The sequence below is a fragment of the Poeciliopsis prolifica genome, unplaced genomic scaffold (assembly GCF_027474105.1).
Source record: "Poeciliopsis prolifica strain line A6 unplaced genomic scaffold, Auburn_PproV2 SCAFFOLD011, whole genome shotgun sequence".
Lineage (NCBI taxonomy): Eukaryota > Metazoa > Chordata > Actinopteri > Cyprinodontiformes > Poeciliidae > Poeciliopsis > Poeciliopsis prolifica.
Window position 1 is genome coordinate 8,191,676 of NW_026562386.1, and position 22,391 is coordinate 8,214,066.

Genomic DNA, 22,391 nt, shown 5'->3' on the forward strand with positions numbered 1-22,391 from the left:
AGACATTCAGGGTCCATGAACTGCTTCTACACAAACTGTTGGACCCTTCAGATTCCCACTGCTGATGCAGCAAGACTTTCATCATACAAGCCTGCTGCCAAAAAAGGCATTTGGCTTAAGTAATATCTCCTACAGTGAATCTCATTGTGGTGCTCTAGATGTGTGTGTGGTTTATGAGATAGTTGTATTTAGTGAGTAATATGTGTATCTTGCAAAAGTATTCATACTCTTTGAAACTTTTCATCTTTTGTCACATTATAACTATAGATTTTAATGTATTTAATCATAAATTAAGCTGCTAAACCTACAAAAAGGAGAACATTATTTTCAAATGCTACAACTGATTGTTTTTTTTGATCTTTTCACAAAAAAATCTGAAACATTTGCTTTGCATTTGTGTTTAGCCCCCTTCACTCTGATATCTATATAAAAGGAATAGTCAATAGACTAGTTGTTTAGATTAGATAGACTGCTGAAGATCTGACACTTTACATCTCAGCAGGACAACAACCTTAAAAATACATCCGGAGCAGCAATGGAAAGGTTTAGATCAGGGGTCTTCAACTCCAGGCCTTGAGGGCTGGTATCTTGCAACTTTTAGATGTTTCTTTACTTCAGCACACCTGAGTCAAATAATGAGGTCATTAGTAGGACTCCAGAGAACTTGAGTGCATACTGAGGAGGCGATTCAGCCATTTGATTCATCTAAAACTTGCAGGACATCGTCCCTTGAGGCCTGGATTTAAAGCCCCCTGGTTTAGATCAAAGAGTATTGGTGTGTTGCAATTGCCCAGACCCAGAACCAATTGAGAATCTGTTGTAAGACTTAAAATTTATTTACGGATGCTTCTTATTCAATCTAACTGAACCAAAGTGATGGGGAGAAATGGGCAGAAATCGCAGTCTATATGTATACTAAGCTGGTAAAGATGCATCCTACAGGAACTTGAAATGTACTTGTAGGGTTTTTCTACAAAGCACTGGCTTGGGGGAGGGTAAATACAAATGCTCACCACATTTTCAAAGTTTTGTTGGTGAAACATCGTTACATATTTCTGGGACGCCTAAATGTTGAAACATTTCAAGTTCATTTCCAAAACTTTCTACAAACATTAGTTCTCTGTCTATATTTACATTTGACATCATCAGTAGGATTAAAAACAGTATCAAAAAGTTTGGAAAGGTCATGCACTAAAAATAAGATGCAAGCAAAACAATCTCTTGTAGCTATTAGTAAATGTAATCATTTCATTGTTGGGTCTTTGGTGGCTGATTTCCAGAACAGGCTACATATATTGATGTTCTGAAACTCAAACTAAACTCAGACTAAAAACATGTAACTAATTTTTCTCTTTACAAACAAATGCCACAAAAATTTATGATTTTTGAGCTTGTCTAATGCCAAAGCACCATCTACAAAACAGCGGCCTCTCCTTGATCTGGTCTTCACACCTGGAGTTCTTGTTTAGACTGTAATGGATTGAGCAGAGCCAGAGAGACTTAAGTTTTTCAGGTCCTTTGAACTCAGGACATACTTCTCTCAATTTCTCTCAACCTGGTTATATACTTCTACAGTCCTAAGTTTAGATTTAAAAACAATAAGAGTTGTGCTGTTTATCTGTGCAGGAGTTTGAGCCAAATTATATTTCTGGTGTGTGTTACAGAAAGCGTTAGAGGAGTCGACTTGCACGGATCACGTTCCTGTGTCATCTTGTACAAGTGTGAGGTAGTGAGGGAGTGCAAGGGTCAACAGTCAGTAACAAATACTACAGCTTCTGGAGATTACCTAAAATTTTATCAATTTGTGGCCACACTTCTTTTGTGATTTTATACGTTTTAGGTTTTCTTTCTCTAAAATGTTTTATTTGACTTTTAATCCTAATTTTTGATTGAACTGTTACTCTTCAAGTTCTGAGTTCACATCTTTTACTTTAAAGTCTCACAAAATAATTTGAATTTGTTTTCATTTTGTTTTCAATTTCATCAAAAATTTGATTTACAAAACTAATTTATTAAGTAAAAAGTTTAGAAATACTATTTTATTTTGTGAGGTTCAGCAAAATTCAGTAAACTCTTGAGATGGGACAGACAAATGGTGAGGTGATTTTTCCCACCTTGGCAAGGGGCCTCTGAGTCTTGAAAGGAAAGCAACAGCGGAAGGAAAAATTACGAGGGATTCCCATTTCCTGCCTCTGCAGTTTAAAAACATGCCTGTGTGTGTGTTAATGGTGAAGGAATTTCAGCAGCTGTCCTAAATTGTGTGAGGGGCCCATTGATGCTCTCTGGATCACAGATAAAGCAGAAGCTACTCACAAACTGCCTCTTCAACCTTTACCTTTTTGCTAACTTTTCATAATAGTTCTTATCTTCTGCTGGCATCTTGTTTTGCATTTACGGCTGAACTCAGTTGTGTTTGTTGTTTAGTAATTATTGAGCATAATCTCAGCCTTAATCAACCCAAGAACCTCATGTATATATTAATTATTTGTTGCAGGAGCAAACATTAGCTAATGGCCTGACATGTACATGTAATATAAATGGATTAGAGCTGCCCACATTGGAGGAGTCTACATTGCCCTGATAAGTTACGACGGCTATTCATTAGATCCATTATGGTTCTCCTGTCTCGATTCTACTCTCTGTAGGGAAGGAAAAAGCCTCAATCTGGCTTGTCACCATTAACCGCCTTAAGGATTTCGATTAAGCTGGAGAGGGATTGTCCTGCTTGGATAACCAGTTGCTGTGTCATCGTGGAAAGGGGGGACAAGAGAGGAGAAAAAGTGGGGCTGCGAATTAGGGGTGGTGTAAATTAGTCTACATGATGAAGGGGAAAAAAGACTGATGCTGCCAACTGCCTTTCAGCGCTGTCCACTTGAGATGATTAATGGCCACAGACTGTGATGGACAGAGCCAAAGAGAGAGGCTCCTGTTCATTGAAATCACCAGTCAAGAACAGAAGGGTGTGGGGAGGGGACTAAATACAACAGTTCCTCCTTTTCCTCTACCTATAAAAAAGGAGAAAAAAAACTTTGCATGTCACCATTTAGAAGGGCAAGTGATTTCTCTTCCTTTTTATTTATTTCCATGTATTTATTATTTAGATTCAGCTTGAGTTTTGTGAAGCTCTGACCTGCAGATACTAATTTAATCCATTTACGATTTCTTCTTAAGAAATCAGAAATAACACACTTATCTTTCTTCTGGCTGAATACAATGAAAAAAATATGGTCTTAATTTAAATTTACAATCAAAAAAGAAAATTCTCAAAAACACCCAAAAGTTGCAGAAATGTGTCTCTACATCACTGAAATCAAAACGACTGTAAAACGTTTCAGATTATAAAAAAAAACACGTCTGTCCAAATAAAATCAAACCAGAAATAATTCACAAGATTTCTTCAACCTTTTTCTACAGGATTCATTCCAAATAAATACCAATATTTTTTTTTTTAGCAAAAACTATTGGTATTAATATTTAGGATGTTTAAATTGCAGTCTGATTCATTTTGTGAATATATATTGGTCGTAACTGTAAAGTAGATAAAACAAGCTTTTTCATAATGAATCATTATTTATATTAGAACAGTCGGCATCATACAGCTCTGCAGCTATTGGAGGGTTTTCACTGTCATTTTAGTACAAGCTCAAAAGGTTACAAAGTTTGCATTTTAAAATGTCTTTATTTGTTGATTAGGATTGTTCGAGTGAGGGTCTAATATTGCTTTCCGTGAGACAGAGAGAATCAGATTCTCCAAAAGAAAAAAGGAAAAGTGATTTTGCTCTAATTATTTCAATTTCCATTTATCTGCTGACATCTCGCTCCACGTTGTGTCGGCCTGAATGAACAGACGACTTGCTGCTGAAGGAAATTCAGTTTCCTTTTCACAGCTTTTTACAACCGTTTTGTGTTTCCTCTGACTTCATTTTTAAACACCTACACTGACACTGAAAATAGCAGATGAGTCTTCTTCCTGCAGTTACTTCTCCTGCTCTAAAGAATGTCATTGTCCTGGTAGAGCTTATGTTTGGAGAGTTCGCTGTTTGGAGAAAGACCAGATTTTTTTTTGTTTCCTACTAGCTAATTGACAGTCATAGCTGTTCGAGCGCAACATTGTCAGTGATTTTTTTTTTAAATTAATTTATTTTTTTATGAGTTTTATTTGGAAAAATGCCATATGTCATAAAGTTTACTTTAACTGTTGAGAAGTTACATTTTATTTACTGTTAAACTTGGAGATAATACATTTTTTAATTGCTGCATTTTCTGCAGAAGTTTACACTAAACAGGTTAAATCAGCATCACTCTGCATATACATGTAAAAAACACTTTTGAGTTAAATTAGTAAAATTAGTTGAAAAAAATAAAAGACAAAACATTTCTTATTTGAGGTGCTAGGAAATCTGGGTTTGTTAAATTTTTGGAAATCATAAGCACAATTTGTATGTTTGAGCATAAGTTCTTCATTGGCCAAGGAAAAGTTTTAGGGAACATGAGAAAATAGCTGGAAAAATGATGAGAGATGACAAAGATGAACAATTAAGGTTGTGAGAAATGTTGTAAGATCTGCTTGCTCTGATCAAGGTTGCAAGAGTGGCAAATTTTGTTTCTTGAATTAGGTTTTTCTAGAATGAAAATGATGTGTGTTGGTTAACTTATGCCATGCACAGTTTGAAAAACAAAATACAATTCCTTAAGGACAAATAAACAAAAATATTCCTTTGCCAATTTTCCAATATTAAAAAAAAAATTCTTTAGTCCAGATTTAGCTTTTTTTTGCAGCTGTGATGGGATTTGTAGTGTGGGAAAAGTGCCTTCGCAGCAAGGCATTAGAGGAAGTTCCCCAACTGTAACCCAGAGACCCAGAGCTCTGTCCACACCAATTACACCATGAATGGGCTCAGGGGGATCCATGTATGCATTATATGACTCCCCTGGTCAGCTTCACACTGGTGCTTGTAACAGGCAGGCCTTCTGTACAAACACCACATCACAATGGGAACATTCGCTGGCTCTTTGATATGGCCTCATTTTCCTTTAGTTAACACCCCACAACTTCTGGAAAGCGGCAGCACCTGGTTGGGTTGACAATAAAAGCACAAGGTATTGTGAGTATATTTTAGATGAAGTGTTGGTATTTCATTTAAAAAAAAGTTTTCCATTCCAGACAGATTAATTTGATTGGTTAGAGATGGCTATTAGATGGATCCAATACTCTTCCATAAAGATAATCCTGGTAAGCATGTTTTACTAAGAGAGAAGCAATGAAATGTAATGAAGAACGGACAATTGTTTTCCTCTCTTCTTACCTTGTGACTCCAGCCCCTTCCTCTTCTACCCCCTCCAAATGCTACTTTCCTCTCTGTTTATTGTGCTACAGTTACAACCACTGAAACTTGATAACACCACGGGGATAAGGGTGGAGGGCCGCACTGCGGCCTGCTTGGTCAGGTTCGAGGGGGAGTGACTGGATTAAAGGGCCTCCTGTCCTACACAGCATGATTAATGATCTCTAAATAAGTGGGGTCCAGCGTTTTTGATAGGGAGCCCTTGATGGGCAGCAGACAAGGGAGAGACCGTTGTGTGTCTTAAAGTGTGAAAAGAGAGAAAATGGAGAATAAGGGATGAAAAGGGCAGACATGGAAACCACAGGAGGAGACAAGGGCAGACAGGGTGCCAGGGTGACTGAGCAGAGGTTAAAGGAGACATCAGCCAGCCTGAGCAGAAACGAGGCCTTGCGCTTTCATTTCCCTTTCAAGGCACTTTGTCAGGGAGCAGAAGCCGCCTGAGCTCACCAGTCAGACAGTAAGATAATCAGGAAAACATTAGAAAACCAGAAGCTGGAGCAGAGGGGTCCGATTTTCAGGAAAGGGTGGCAACCTTAATGATACACTGACGCCAACCGCAGCTTTTTAATCATTGCTCCAAGGAAAACTCAAAAAAAGAGGCAAAACGTCTCTTTTGAACACATCCTCCCCCAGCATTTGCGATCAAACGTGTTGCGGCTTCCATCTTGATATATTTGGGTGCTGACGTTATCTTTAACTCTGTGGCACTCCACCCAGTGGCTGGCAAATTACAGCCCCGTCTTTGTGGAGCTTACATCTTCAGGGTTACGCTTTTCCTTCAAAACAAAAGGAAATAGTAGTTTTCCTGATGGTTTTGTTTTTATGCTTGTGTTGGGGGAGGTTAAATGGAAATCTTAAGACTTCATTTTCTGTTTCTTTCCAGCCAAGGCTGCTCTTTAAGTCCTTTCCTCTGCTTCCCAGCCCCCAACCCCATGCACCTCCTTGCTATTTCCTTTTTCGTTTGGGGAGACATTTCAACATGCACAGATTGCCTCAGTGCTGTTGATCTTTTATTATGACTGTAATGTACAAAGATTTGGTCAGGTTCGGAGCTGAAAGACTCTTAATCGCGATGCACTGCAGAACTGCAAAAAATATCCTTGGGTGCAGGAACATTATAACGACACCGTAGTAGTTAATTGTCCTCTTTTATTTATTGTGCTGTATATTAGAAGATCTTCAAGAAATTGTTATTGAAGGCTTTCAGAAGCTTATTTCCCTAGAATCCCCCCTCTGATCAACAAATTCCCAAACTTCTGCTATCTCTGCATGTCTTGCTTCTCCATCTGTGTCCTGTGTGTGCTCTTAAGGCAATGTTTCCTGCCCTCCACACCCCTGTGATGGATGGTATGAAATGCATTACAGCCCCCAGAGGAGCCCTACACCAATACAATAGCCCTGAGCTCACTTCCAGTGCGGGCTCTGCAACGACGTTCCATGAGCCGCACAGACACCAAGATGTGAGTGCAAAGGGGCCTAATGGAAAACAAGGGCCCAAGTGGATGTGAAGCACAGATGCTACAATCTCTGCCGGTGACATTTATGTTGATGTGTTGTGTTTTTTTTTTTTTTTCATTTTGTTTAACAATCTGTATAGTGGATATCCCATAGTTCCGAAGTAGCCTTTAGAAATTATAGTATACATTCTGCCACAGTGCATGCTCCCATGTTTTTTTTTTTTTTTAGGTTTTATTTAGAACAATAAGATCTTAATATAATGATAGACTTCTCTTATACTTGCCCCTGTCCATTAAATGCCCTAAAAGACAAATGCCTAACACGGTGTCATGGATTCCACAAGCCAAAAGTAATTTGCATTGATGTGAGTTAAATTTTCCCGGATGGCTGTGTAACCCCCCACATGCTCTCCTTTGTTTAAATATATTTGTCTTTCTCCTCGACGTATAGCTGCAGATGTCTCTCTCATATTGATCACTGCTCCAAATAAAGCTGATGGCTTTATTTGTCAATCTGGGTGGTTATTGACTGAAGCAGTTAGCTGTTTTATGAAGCTTGCTTTAAAGGACCAACATGTCTCTTTCTTGCATTGCCTTTAAAACAGAAAATAATCAGTTGGACTTGTAAACTACCACCAGTCTTGGCAAACTGTGTTAGATTCTTATAAATGTACTTTTCTGTTTGACTTCAAATTTGCATTTATCTTTGTACAAGATTGTCATTCTCTCTGGCTGTTGGTGCTTTGTTCTTTCGGTTTTTTTAAATTGGAAAAAAAAAATCTGCAGCTACTGCCAGAGTTCCTCCCTTAATAATCCATTGTTATGTTGCTGTCACATAAGCATTCTCGACATTTTCTGCTCCATCATCAAAGACGGCTGTTTACAGGGTCAGGCTAAAGGGCTATTTTTCTCTCTAAATTTTCCATTGCATGTAAATATGGAGCAGAGGTCATCTTTTATGTTTCTGAGAAACCAGGTATTTTGAAAATCTAAACTTATCCCATCCAAACACACCAAAACAGTGAGTGAAACACTGTATTTACTCTTTGGTTTTCTTTAAATGTGTTTTTATTTTTATTTTTGGCTCACCTGCTGAAAACTAGGATTGCACAACATCAGGAAAACATGTTGTGTCTGATCATATTGGTGAATGTTGCAATGATGATGTGACTTGAGATGAATTGACAAATAACTAAAGTACTAACATTTGTCAACTTTGAGTTCATAGCAAACACTGACTCAAAAACAATAAATCTATACAGCTACTTGGGGGGGGATAAAAATGAAATTTTGATTTCACATCAATATTGAGACTGAAAGTATTTAGGTTGCATTAAACAAATATATTATATATAGAGAGAGCCTGATTGCTAGGTATTTGAAAAATTAGGCAACTAATGTTGCATACCAGGAAGTTGTTTGCGATATCCATGTTGCATACAGTGATATTGCGAAAAAGATCAACTTGCATTGTATTATGCAACCCTCCGAGACAGAGATGAGAAAACTGTACCTATTTACCTCTCTCTGTTTGAGTTGAGCAAAAAAAAAAGGAATCACAAGATTATCCCTGCTTATATATAGGAACGATAATCAAAATAAACCATACAGCAGGATAATTTCAAAATCTACAAATCTTTTTTTCCCCTTACCCTGTGGAATTAAATCAGATTACAGTTTTCTGTTTTTAGTTTATGCGTGATAATAAAAACATTTTTTCTATTTGTTAAACAGCACAATATGTTTTTTTTTTCTTGATTTCATTTGAGAAATTGTCACTTTTTAATTTCAGAATTTTCCACATGTGCATGCATTACATTTTGTGTAAAAACAAGTTGGGAAAGCTCACATTATGAACTCAAATTTGAAATTCACTCTTGAATTTATGCCAAGACAAAACCTCAAAGCACTCTGCTTCTTTGTGCAACATAATGGAAAGAAATCAGAGAATTATGGACTATATCACAATATTTATTCAACCACTCTGACCATCATAATATCAGTGTTCACACGTTTTTCAAATACAAGGTTTTGTTTGGATGCAATATTTGCTCGGATATCATATGTAAAGTGCCATGCAGGAATATCTGATTGCTCTTAGACATCATTGATACTGTAATTTTTATTGTCTGAGATACTAAGCCTCACAGAAAATTTGAAGAAAGAGGGGTAAAAAAATGATGACGAAAGAAAAGAGGCAAGAAAATAAATGTGTTTCAAGCACCATTAATATCTGCACTCAGAGAAGATTAAGTTATTATTTCAAAAGCAAGAGAAAAAGCCAGATCACAGTTTTTATAAAGCTACACAGACAATGACCTTGATTTCTCACGTCCTGTGAGACTAAAATTGAAGTGTTTGACCTTAATGACCTATGCTAGAATTGTTTGCAAAAAGTTTGCAGCCTTCATGGGTATTACTGCAGTGCGGATCGGTAGGCTTCACAAAATAGGCAAGATTGTATTGAAGCAATTATTGCTATTAAACACAAGCCCCAAGTTAAAGGGTGGACATACATATTATTTCTGTTGGTTAGCTACATCTAAAAAACAACACAGGTAGGAGAATATTTCATGGAGGTAAGCATTATGCATTATTTGTGAGTTCCTTTTCTTCTTCATCCAAATACAGCACCTGCAATTTGCTGCAAAATTTCTTTTCAGTGCTTCTCTGGACTTTCTTCTGAGATAATTGGTCTAATGAAAATACTCTACAACTTGTTTGTGTAGCTGTTTGTGTCTGATTACACTTTGGCCATCCTTCAGTATGTCCATGCAGCCATGTATTCACCCATCCATCTCTCATTTGGCTCCATACCCTGTGCTGTTGATTGGGGTCTTGTCAGTTGATCTGCCGGGTCTCAGGGGACTGACGGGACTTGGGTTACAGTTGGAGAGGCCATCTCACTTTTCGTGCCATCCAACCTTTTCAATCCCCCTCCTCCCCTATTTCACCAGGTGACCCATCGTTATGACCCATGGAGAAGGACTCATATTTCTCCCTTTCTTTCTCCTTTTTGTGCAACTAGACATCTAGCACTATTTTTAAAGTACTTGGGAAGCCTGTCAAGGTTTCACTGCTCACAGCATTAAAAAATGGAAAACAAATCTATCGTCTTTATGGGTAAGAACGATTTACTGCCAAATTGCAGCGGAAAAGCTTCTAATCATGCAATTCAGTTGCTAATGGTGTCATTGTGTGCAGCCTGACAGGCTTCCCAATGATTCGACTAGACACAGTGAGATTTGCAGCAGCTGACCTTTGTTTGGAGCCTCGCCAGTTTTTCTCTCCTTTACACTGCACAAGACAGCTCTTTTATTTACTGGCTTCTGGCTCGCTGTAATAACTCCCAGAAAGAAACTCCCTGACTCATCACTCAGTTGAACAATTCACTTTTAGATTCTTTGCCAACAGCAATTTTTAGGATTAATGTCAGCTCATTGTTAAAACTCCATTAGAGCTTTCTCATTACAAGGTTTAAGCTGTGGCACAAGAAGGCTTTGTTTGGTTCTCCTTTTCTAGACAGTGAGTTAGTCAAGAAATCTGTCCACTAATTATTCAATTTATTGATTATTCAAATAATCTAAATTAGTGCTGCACAAAGTCAATATCAAGATTGTAATAACTATATAGATTACAATTAACATTTTCTGTTAAGTTTTACTTATTTAAGAGTCAATTTTGGCAACAGAAAAATCAATAAAACATATTTTATTTTTTTTTCACACAAAGGCTAAAGTTTAGAAGTAGACTTGCAATTGTGCTCTAGGTCATTCCTCTCTTGCATAAGTGAAAGTGGAATGGCAAGTTTCTCCTTCAGGATTTTTTTTCTGGACAACAGAATTTGTGGTTTCTAAAAATACAGAAAGTTATTCATGCCTTGGAAAAAAAAAAAACAACAGAAAAGCAATCATAGACCACAGACATCACCATGATGTTTGTGGTCATGCAGGCTTCTTGAAATCATCAATACTTTAACAACTGTCATGCTGAAACACTTCCTTGTTTAATGAAGTCATCTGAAAATCTGCGACACAATTCACAGCATAAATCACAGGTATCTCATTTGTCCACCGAAATTGAATATTTTCCGCATGACTAATGGGCATGAGCATGTTTATTAACTACAAATATGGATTTTAAGATCAATTCTTTTTTTCCTCTGCTGTGCAGAGATGAACTCTGTCGAACTCAGACATTATAAATCACTTACAAAACATTTTCTGTGGTTCATGTGTTAAAAGTCTGTCACAAACTTGTTAAAAAGCCTATGTGTGGTCCTTTATTTTCTTCACTTCTAAGTCATTTTTGCACAGCTGAATTAGTTTGATCTAATAAACCCACACATACAAAAAGTCACTCATTGATTCTGTCTCCATTAAGGAGCTCTGCAATGGAAAATTGAGCAGAGTAAAACTTTTAAGTGGAACCATAAAGCAAATTTTTTATTGTTGTAACATTAATACATATGCTGTTCATTTTCATAATAGTTGCCTAAGCTGGTAACTTTATTTCTAAGAGTTACGCAAATTATTTTGGGTTTTTTTATGCATACAATTCAGTTATTATTGTCCATGCATACAGTCAGAAGACTCCAGTGTTGACCTTTGTTTGGAGAGATGTCAGATTTTCTTCGTTTTATTTTTTTCACACCCTGAAAGACAGCTCTTTTATTTACCGTCTGCCTGCTCAGTGTAATAACTGGCCCTCTCTTTAGTAAATACAGCTTCCTTATTGACTGTTTACCATTTTCCTCCTTAGTATTGGCCTTGTTGACACAACTTGAAGAGAAGAATCTCTTGGATTTTATTCCAGAAAGAAAGCCAGACTGGTGCTGAAATGAATGAATTTATTGATTGATAAAATAGAGAGATATTGCAAAGTGCGTGGGTATAAAAACTTTGTGACGTAATCTGACCTCCTGTTCCAATACTTCACTAAAGAAGGAAACTATGGTACTTTATTATACCTTTATAATTCACAAGTATGTATGCACATAGCTTTAACATTTCTGGGGTTGTTAAACCTGTTTGACCTGCCTTAATGCACATAGAAGGTCATTAGGTACGAGAGTTACTCTTCTTTTTAGGGTTTATCTCATTGTGGATCATAGTCAACCATCAGCACATTTCATCCTATTTTCTTTTTTTTTATCTCATCAGTAGTTCCTCTTTCCATTTACCCACCTTTCTCCATGTGTTAGTAAAGATTTTTGAACATATTGACATGACAGGAGCTCTCTATCTCATACAGCCAGATCTGTGGAGATTATTGACTGGTTTATATTGAAGAATTTAAGAGAAGGCAGTCCTCACCTTCTCTGTATGTCGCTGTGTGTGTGTTAACCAGCTGTAGCTTTAAATCATGCTCAGAATAGCAATGTATCTATATAGTGTTACATTACATTTAACTTCCCTTATGTGGAGGGGTGGATATCTCAACACATGATATGAATTGGGTTGTCATTCAAGTGGTGGCTCTGCCTGCACTAAAGATAGCAAATTCCATGCACTCAAAGCTTTTTTACCTTTTATGTACTCAACCGTGCATCAAAAATAAAACAAACATGCCCCCGGCATACAGCAGGGTCCTGACAATATGGTGGCCCAACATAAGAACGTATAAACTTAACAGCTGGGGTCTGCATGCATAAAGTAAACTCCCAGCATGTGGAAACCAGACGCTCGTCTCTTCTGTTAGCGACTCTGTTTGATGTTAAAGAATATGGACGGTTGTCGGTGGATACTCGCTAAAAATCAAACAGTAATTTTGTGAATATTTTTGCCTTTTATTATGAGGAATGAAAGTTTATTCATCTTTTAACATTTTCTCTTATTGACAGCAGAACAATGGGATGAATATGACATAAGAAAAAGAGGATTTTTGAAGGCAATAAAAACTTTGCAATTGCCCTGTGTAATTTTTGTTCAGACTTGTAGGGCACAATATTTATTTCCATGTCTAAAATAATAAATAAGCATGAAATAGAAAAAGCTACCATTAAGAGCAGTTATGTCAAGATAAATGTAGCAATATTTTTACTTTTTTTTGGTCAAAAATGAAAGCTTTTTACAAGTTATGTGATGATGAGAAAGTCAGGAGAATTGCTGATGGCAGTAATGAGGATACTTAAGAAACCAGCTCTTTTAGGTAATGGTAACAAATATTTCTGGACAATTAATTGTCCCAGAAGTTTTAGCAATGAAGTATAATATTGTTGGTTTGAGAATATTTTCAATTAATATAATACTAACTGCATAGTAATGCAAGTACACATTCTTGGCGATCAATAAACTTTAAAATCTAATCAGCATTTGACACTGAAAAGCCTTTTAAATATCCAAGAAAAAGCAGTGAGGTGATTGTGAAAGTCTTGTTTTCCTCCACATAATCAGTGTGTGAACTTAACTGCAGTGTTGTTACGTAGCTGTTAAAAACTGTTCCAAGGTCAACTTTTATAACATTCAAACTCTGTAGGCCAGTTTACAGGCATACCATTTGTTTCTAAAGAAAAATCTCTTCCAGCTAATCCTACAGATGTAGTGGTTGGGAGCTCAAATCCTCAGATTGCATCTGCAGTCAAACATTCTCTCGGTGCTCTAGTTGTTTCATAATTATGGGGGGAAAAGGGTTTCCAACAAACAGACTGTTGTTGGTGAGTGAAGAGAAACATGTCTGATTTGCTCTGACAAGAAAAACATCTATAACCCGTAGTCATATTTCATACTTTTAATTTGTTTTTTGTTTACTGGTTTCAAAATATCATGATTGTAAATACCTTTTTAAATGTGTATCGAGAATGTCTTGACTGTAATGTGGTTTAAAATAACAGCAGTGACTTTATTGGTTGTTTCTGCTGTCATACAATCAATTCCAGTGTCTGACACAATTTAAAAAAAAAGAAAATGTTGCAAGCTTCAAACCTTTTTTCATAAGTTGGATTTGTAAAAGAATGTGAATGTTGATATAATTACAGTTGGGTTTGATCTACTTGTTATTGTCGTGATTGGGAATAACGAGGAGGAAGGTGTGGATGGGTGGTGGGGTGTGGGTACTCTTAAAGACTCAGACGCTGCCATGAGGCCAGGGGCTGTTTGTGTTGGTTGACACCTTCCTTACAACCATAATCCAGTCTTTCTCCAGCTGGCTAACTACTACTCCTCCCCCTTCCTTTTCCTTCATCTGTCCTTCTTCTCCTTATAAAGGCAGCAAAGGGACACATTTTACCCCATTTTTTCCCATTATGTCTCATATCTATTGCTATGATTCTTTTGTAAGATTTTTGTCTTGATTATGAAATAAAAAATATTGAATCTCTGAATGAGAAAGCAGCAAGGGATAATTTGTTTTGCTTTCTACACTTTTTTTTTCGCCCTTCACAGTAGATGGCAGTGAAACCTCACACCGGTCAGCACTCTCATTCAGTAAAAAATTCATTTCCTGTGTGTTGGCCGCTGTACGGCTGTCGCCTCGTCTCATAATTATTTAAAGAATGCCCATCAAAGGAATTCAGCAATATTTAATTTACCACCACTGGCGTCAGGGGCACCCAATTGATTTATTACAGAGTTCATTTTAATGTGAACAGCTGTTTGCAGCTAAAAATTGGGTAAGGGTCAGATGAAATGACCTTGTTTTTGATGGGTTAACTAACTAGCAGCTCTTTTGTTTTGTTTTTTTGTGGACTGATAATTCGCTTCATTTTCTGATTGACAGAATGGGTTTACGTCTGGTTACATGTTTTACTTTGAGATTTTCAGAGACAAATTCATTATATAATGCAGTTTGCAGGCATGCATCTTAGGGTGAAGGTATTGATCATTCTCACACCCACACACTTCCAAATATGAATCCTTCAAAGGGGCTGCTGCCTACTTTCTTCCTGAAGGCCAGCCTTTTGAAGATCAGCCGTGTGGCTCTGGTGCTCACTGTGGACATTTGAGGAAGGACTTAGGGAGTGGTTCAGGGGCCCTCAGCCTCAGCACTTCCCACCAGAGCGACCTCTAACCTCTGGTGCCATTAATCACTAGGCTCCTGATGGTCCTGTCCCTGGGGGAAAATCAGTCCAGGGCAAAGGATGATGGGAGGTGAGGCCTGCAGCCAATTACAGATTGGCTCATAGCAAGCGGCTGGTCAAATCAGTGCTTCACAGAGAGATGAAATATCCAGCAGTTTGCCTTCCATAAGCCTCGATGATCATATTGTATCTCTGGCTTTCTCAACAGCATTTAGCAAAAAGTTCTATGTGTGAATAAAAACTGCCATTTAGAGTAGATATGGGGCAGAAGTGGTGTGTTTTACTGATCGAAAGACATGTTTTGGGCTGCTCTAATTAGAGCTGAATGTCTCCACGGTTAGAAACAGCAGATGTTGAACAGCAAAGCCAGGCTATGTGCTGACTCTTTCAAATAAGAGAAGTCTCTCCCTAATTGACCGAGTGTTATGAATGTGATTTTTGTTGAATTATGATATTAGTGTAACTGGTTTCCTCAGGCCTTTCATGTGGGGTAATCAGAATTTGAAATATGAAACTGAAACCATGTTAGATATAAATATGATCATATTCACACTGCAAGCTTTGCTCTGCTTTGCATAAAATATGACACATTTTACATTTTGAGTTTTTCTATGGTTGCAGCCACTACACAGAATCAGATTTTGATTTGACAGCAGATGGTGACAAAGGCACGGACGTGAATTAAAAGCTAACTAACTGCTGGCCTGTCACACTGGGGCCAGCGCTCCTGTGTCTCATTTGTTGTTCTGTCATTGTTCGCGAGCGGGCCAGTATGGAAACATGGCTTCCTGCTGACCTGCAGTTTAATTCACACATCAATAACCCCTGGCTGATCTCTGACCCCTGTAGTTGTACTAATTGTTTAATGCAGGATTGATGTCCAACGCTGCGTTAGATAACTGACAAAGCACTTGCAGCTTGAAGCTGGGTTTGTTCTGGAAATTTTGTGTGTTCCCAGAAGCAAAAAGTGGTTGTAGTTCTTTCTATTTGTGTCATCTGTCTCGCTTCCTTGGCCACTGGTTTAAAATTGTTCAAAAGAAGGTGGCATTAACAGATTAAAAGATTTATTGTGAAGTTGATTCCACATTAACACAGTTTCTAAATATTATTTGATTTCTAACTATTATTTTGCTGCTGAACTTTATCAAATTTAATTCACTAACTAATAACGATACTATATTGGCATATTCATATAATAGCTTAAAATAGTTTTAAGTTATTTTTCTTAATTAAAAACCAACTTGTTGTTATTAAACAATAAGAAATGTTCTGAATATAAGCAACATCCCATTTGATTACTGTGTTTCTCTAACTATATTTCTCTGATTGTTCAATTTAAGTGGTATTTATTTGGATAAAGAAATTACCACAAACTTCATTATATTTTATTGGAGTGTAATGCAACAGACCAACAGGAAGTAGCAGAAAAAAAGAGGCATAGTTTCAAAGGATTTTAGAAATAAAAATCTGAAAAGTGTGGTGTGCACTTGCACAACCTTTGAGACTAAAGAACACAGCAGACCGGTCATGGAGAACACTGCGAAGAAGATTATGATGCGGTTAGGGTCAATCCACCATCTAAAAATGGGGAAAAAGTCATTAGACATTCATGCCCAATTAAACTGACAGGTCAGGCAAGAAGATTGTTAATCAGAGAAACTGATAAAAGGTTCATGGTTTCTTTTGCAAACATGTAGAAGAAGGTGCTTTGGTCAGATGAGAACAAATTTGAAACTTCTGGACTGCATGCAAAACATTTCATCAAACATTAATGCTGCCTACCACCCTAAACAAAACATCCCCACAATAAAACATGCATTGTGATACTGCAAGAAAACTTATGAGACAGGATTGGACATTCACCTTTTTGTATGGACCTGTGCCACAAAGTCCATAATTAATTTAGCAATAACTTAAATCTAATCTTCATAGATGCTCTCTTTTAAATGTGACTGAGCTTAGCCTCTACATATGCTAAGCTACAGTAGTTGTGTCATTTCCCCCAAAAAACTTTGAACTGGATTTAATGTAAGAAGTGTTTCTGCAGATTTTTTTTACTTTGACTTGGGGCTGAATATTAGGCCTGGTTCATTTTGTGGGAAATTTGAAAACCGCATCAGTTTTTCTCTACATCCCAGCGAAGCACTACATTGCATTGGTAAATCATATAAGATCCAAAAAAAATATGTTGAAGTTTGTGTTCGTAATTCAGAACATTTGCAAAAAAGTTCAATCACTCTCCATACTTATTTACTTTTTTGTTTTTTTGTACCTTCATTTTCCTTTTTGTGTTTGAGTGATTAAAGTCCTTTAACTCTTTTTGAATGCATCCAACATGCCTCCTAACTAGAAATTAGCTTGTCTGCCAAACACTGGCATTGACTAAGGCATGTTCAGAGGGTTAAAATCGCTTTCCTTATCTCCACTCCACAGGACCATGTGCTCACCTTGGCCTCTTTCACATGGCTTAAAGACATGTTACTAACTTAAGAAAATGAATCAGGGCTAATCTGTATGGTCCGATCACGCTGCTATTTTATAAAGTCATTAATGAGCCCAGGTTAAGAGCAATCCAAGGAGGGGCTAAAGGATTGGTTGGCATTACCCATGAAGGCAAATCTGCACATCTCCATGCACTGGGTCCGGCACTTGCACAGAGGGGTGTGGATTTACTCTGCACAATCCTCTAAATGAGCTTCATTATACCAGCCTATCCTGGAGCCCACATCCCCTCCTCCCCACTAGTTCTTAAGGGTTATTAGGTTGTCACAATCCCCAGTCCCCTCCTCCCATTTAATGCTTACACTATTGCCCATTGCACTTTGATTTGATACCGTCACATATGGGAAGCGACGGGTGCTCCTCCCTCCTCCGCCTCCACCTCGTTTCCCACTGCACACGTTCCCTGCGAGCTTCACTGCAGATAAGCTGCTCACAAGATTAATGCATCTGTATCAAAAGTCTCGAGCAGCTTTGCTTTGTGTTGTTTGTGAATCCCCTTTTCCAGGTCAAGCCAGATTGCCTTAACGGAGCTAATTTGTTTTCAAGCCAATTTTAATGGATGTGCAAGCAGCCAGCTCACCACTCTCGTCTTGTCATCATCCTAGTAGCACTTAGATCAGGATTTAGAGGTCAAAAATAATCCTAGGTGTTTCAGCATTGATTGTTTGATGAGCTAATGGCAGGATTCTTCTTGTTCTGGCATTCTGTCTTTAGAAAAAGCCTAGACGGCCCCTAAACCAGTCACCGTTCCTCAAGATATTCTAAATCACATTAATAATTTATACTGTATTGATGTACCTTGTTTATATATTTTCTGTAGGAACCCCGGTCAATCGTATTCCCATCATGGCCAAGCAGGTCCTGGATCTGTACATGCTCTACAAGCTGGTAACGGAGAAAGGCGGCCTTGTAGAGGTTATCAACAAAAAGATCTGGAGAGAAATCACTAAGGGACTCAACCTGCCTACATCCATCACCAGTGCTGCTTTCACTCTGCGCACACAGTAAGTCTTTGTCTGAAAAGGAAACAAATTACTTTCATCTGCTGGAACTAAGTTAAGAACATCAAGTGAGTAACCTTCAAACTAGAAGCAAACACCTTTCCCATGTATGCGTGCAGTATTAAGGTGCGCTCACGTGTGACGCATGTCTTTTAGATGAGATCTCCTCCAGTTTTAATCAGTGCAGCTGTCTTTACAGACAACAAAGGGAACCATGCTTTGGCTCAGTTAATTGATGGTCGTGTGCAAAGCTAAGTAACAGCTCTGTTTACACCCTGCTGAAGTAAATGCGCGTTTGTACACACATATGGGAAAATAATCTCCTGTCTTTGTGTTTATTTGGATCTTCTTGACATTACATCACACCCAAAGCTCATTGATCTGTGTGATCTATCGATGTCATTTGGGTCAGAGTACGAAGTGTCTAAGGTGGGGTTGAACTGACAGCTTACACTTTTAGCCAAGACTAAACCTCCTGTTTTTTATGGACACCCGTCAGTAAAAGTAACACCTCTTTATTTTCTTACACTTTAAGAAGCACGGTGTATTTTTTATATTTTTTTTATGTTGAAAGGTTCTTGTACAGCATTGCTCACCTCCTTTACATCATAGAAACTGCTTCTCTTGTGGCTTATGCCGCAAGAGCAGAGGGATGGAAAACATAATGGAGCATAAATCTAGAGCTGCAGTGATGTGATCCAAGTATGTTTCCAGTTCCACCTGTCAAACATTATTGTTCCAGGTGTTGCTATAAATTTAGATGTTCTGGAAAATAAAATCACACTTCATCAGATCATCAGAAACAGATTTAAGTGCACATTGGAATTGAATTGGGGAAGAAAAAAGCTAATATGAGTTTTCAAAATTTGACAACCAAGTGTGTAAACTGTGCTGGTTATATTTTGAATATCTTGTTTAATTTAGATAATCAAATAAGAAGAGTAGAAAAACATGCTGATCTTCTGTGTCCAAATTAATTATCTTACCACATTATCCTAAATGTCGGTAGTCCCATCATGCTTTGTAGATGATTTTATTCAGCTAGAACAAGGAAGTTGTTTAGATTTGATGAGATGAGTGTAGCTACAATAAGATGGTTTAGATCAAAGTATTTTCACTTTTTAGAATGGGATAGTCAAAGTCCTGAGCTAAATCCACTTAATAATCTGCTGCAAGTCTTGAAAATCTATGGTTGGTTGCTTTAAATGTAAATGGGGAAGGGAAAGCATTTCAATTTCTAGATGTCCAAAGCTGATAGAGAAACACTCCATAAGAATTGTCGCTGATATGTTTGAAAAAGAAAAACCTGAATGTGCAGCAACATTGTTCTAGAAGTAACTGATTCATTAGGCATACATTTGGAAAAGTTAATGTAAAGAAAAATGCATTTTTCTCATACTGAGTAAACAAAGTTAATTGTGTTCACAAAACAATTTAAAAAAAAAAAAGCATATGTGCTCCAAACACATTACATACATGAGTGCATTTTTCACATGCTTGATTTTGATGGAAGGCTTTCTCTCAGCCTAACAATAACTTTGCATTTTCTTGTGAAGGTACATGAAATACCTGTACCCATATGAGTGCGAGAGGAAAAGTCTCAGCTCCCCGGGTGAGCTGCAAGCCGCCATCGACAGTAACCGACGCGAAGGCCGTCGTCCAAGCTACAGCAGCAGCCTCTTCCGCTTTTCTCCTTCTCCAAGCACAGCTCCCCACATCCTCTCTCCTCCCAAGATGCATCTGGCGGGCCTTGGCGCCGGGACCTCAGTCGCCCTCAATGGCCTGCAGGCTTCTCCAGGACCCTCTCTGAAGAAAGGTTAGCACTGTCAACTTGCACAAAATAATGTTATTTAAGTTCTAGAACAAGACAAATTTGGTTCAACTTCTGTAATATGAATTTCTAAAACTTAAGGAAAGGTTTGGAAGTAAAGTGCTTAAGATTTTTCCACTTTATACACATGCTTCCAAACTGTTTTTAATGGTGATGGAAGGGGAAGATGCAAATTAATTATGACTTTATAGGTTGGGTAAATTACTACTTGGGAGAGTTTAGCTGCTTTGATGTGGAAAAATGGCTAAAGTGCTCAAGTCTCTCTTGTACCAAGATTCTTATTGATAGAAAAATACTGCCCTCTATCGCTGTGTTTGATAACTGCATCTTACCCACATTGTCCTTCACAAAATTTCAAAGAACCTTGATTCTTTTCTTATACTGGTGCATTTTTGTTGCATTTTTGTTGCCGTTTGAATCTTTTCACATTTGCATTGCCAAATTTGGCCATCACACCTCTGCCACCATTATAATATAAATTTTCTGTTTGGCATCATTTTTCTGTTGAGTAGCTAGATTACGGTCTAATCTCTTGATCGCTTTCTTTATATTCAGTAGAGCTCCTCAACTGTAAAACAAGCTCAGCTCATGGTCTCCCAATCACCGTGCTGTGTTGCTTATGTACTCTTTGATTTTTGTCGAAGATGGTGCTTTTGTTGTTCAACCTTTCATAAAAAGCCACACATTATTATTATTATTATTATTATTATTATTAGTATTATTATTATGTTCCAGTTGTACAGTTTTTTTTTTACTTTAGTTTTTACATATCAACTAACTCCAACAGAGTCTTGGATGGATTTCTTTTGTTGTTGTTTTTGACATTTCTCTGAGCATTTCGGAGTCTGACCCAGACATAAATTTGTGAGAAAATCTACTCCTGAACGGATTTGTAAGCTCATAAAACTACCAAAATTAATAAAATTCATAATGTCTATGCCTACTGTTTTAAGTCAAAATATATGAACATTGTCACATTTCAGCTGTTCTATATACTGCATCACCCGTAAACATGTGTGCACATTTTTACTGTTTGAATACGAACTGAGCAAGTTCATGTCATCCATCCAAGTGTTTAGGAGTCATGTGAACCTTTTCTGCCCAAGGCTGCTGGTAGCCCCCTCCTATTTAATGATAAATAACATGTTTCCCACACAGGGGAGGCCACTTTATGAACTTTGAAGCTTGTGTTTCACATTAAGAGGACTCCTGCTGATAACTGTCATTATGCTGTTGTTTTATCTGATGTGGCTTAGCCTTGGTTGGAATGTGACTGCGCTGTTGACCTCTAACAGTGTCTGTGGTTTGACTTGAGTAATGAGCTGTTCAAGTTCTTTACTTTAAGTGGTCATGTATGATGAGTATTTGAGCTTCTGTAATCGCTGTCGGGCTCTGTGACATAAACCAGTGCAGAATTATCTTATATTCATAATCTTTAAAGTCTGGATTCAATGAGGCAACTGCCAATCTAAAAAAATTTAAAGCCATGGTAAGCAGCATAAAAATAATAGCTAAAAATAAAGAATTTGAAGCATCATTTTATTCAGGATATATTTATTTGGTAGTTTGTGAAAACAGCTGTTCACTTTGAATTGATTTCTGTTCCTGTTTCAGTTTTACAACATAATTGTTAAACACAGTTTCATGTACACTTGTTTTTTTTTTTTTTTTTTTCTTTAGAAGATCTGACCCCTGCGATCATGGCTGCAAGACCTCCTCTTGCGCTGTCTCTGGGTCAGCAGCAGGTGGCTGGTTTGGCGAGAGCCGCCACCTTGGAGCAGCTCAGAGAAAAACTGGAGACCAGTGGGGGAGGTGAGGGGCCAGAGAGAAAGATGGCCCGCCTTGCAGAGGAGCAGCAGCGCCTCATGCAGCAGGCTTTCCAGCATAACCTGCTGGCCATGGCATCCCATATGCCCATGAATCTGCGCTTGGGAGCCCCCACCATCACCACCAGAGGTCAGCGCTGCCAAGGTTGTGAAGAGATAAAAATATTATTTGAAATTATGTAAATACTGACTTTGTTTTTCCTGTGTTGACATAAATTAATATATCTCACCGTCTATCAAGAATTAGTTTGAAGGATTAATTATTTCCTCCCTATTACACCATTTCTATCAACAATATAAAAACAATTTATTTATTGTCAATCAAAAATAATTACACATTTATTATAAATAAAATTTAAATATTCCAGGTATTTACAAATTTGAGACTTACTTTTCCTTTTAATCACAGTCT

General features: G+C 37.6%; 1 protein-coding gene across 5 annotated transcripts in view; it reads left to right on the top strand.

Moving 5' to 3' along the window:
- Positions 1-22,391, top strand: part of LOC129364101 (AT-rich interactive domain-containing protein 3B-like) — a 63,061-nt gene that overhangs the window by 33,600 nt on the left and 7,070 nt on the right. For 3 of the 5 annotated variants that reach the window (XM_055036533.1, XM_055036536.1, XM_055036537.1), the window contains exons 5-7: positions 18,142-18,325; positions 19,879-20,138; positions 21,834-22,124. In XM_055036533.1, coding sequence (XP_054892508.1) covers positions 18,142-18,325; positions 19,879-20,138; positions 21,834-22,124 — 735 coding nt within the window. The remainder of the gene's footprint in view (positions 1-18,141; positions 18,326-19,878; positions 20,139-21,833; positions 22,125-22,391) is intronic. The other 2 variants (XM_055036535.1, XM_055036534.1) reach the window with 2 other exon arrangements.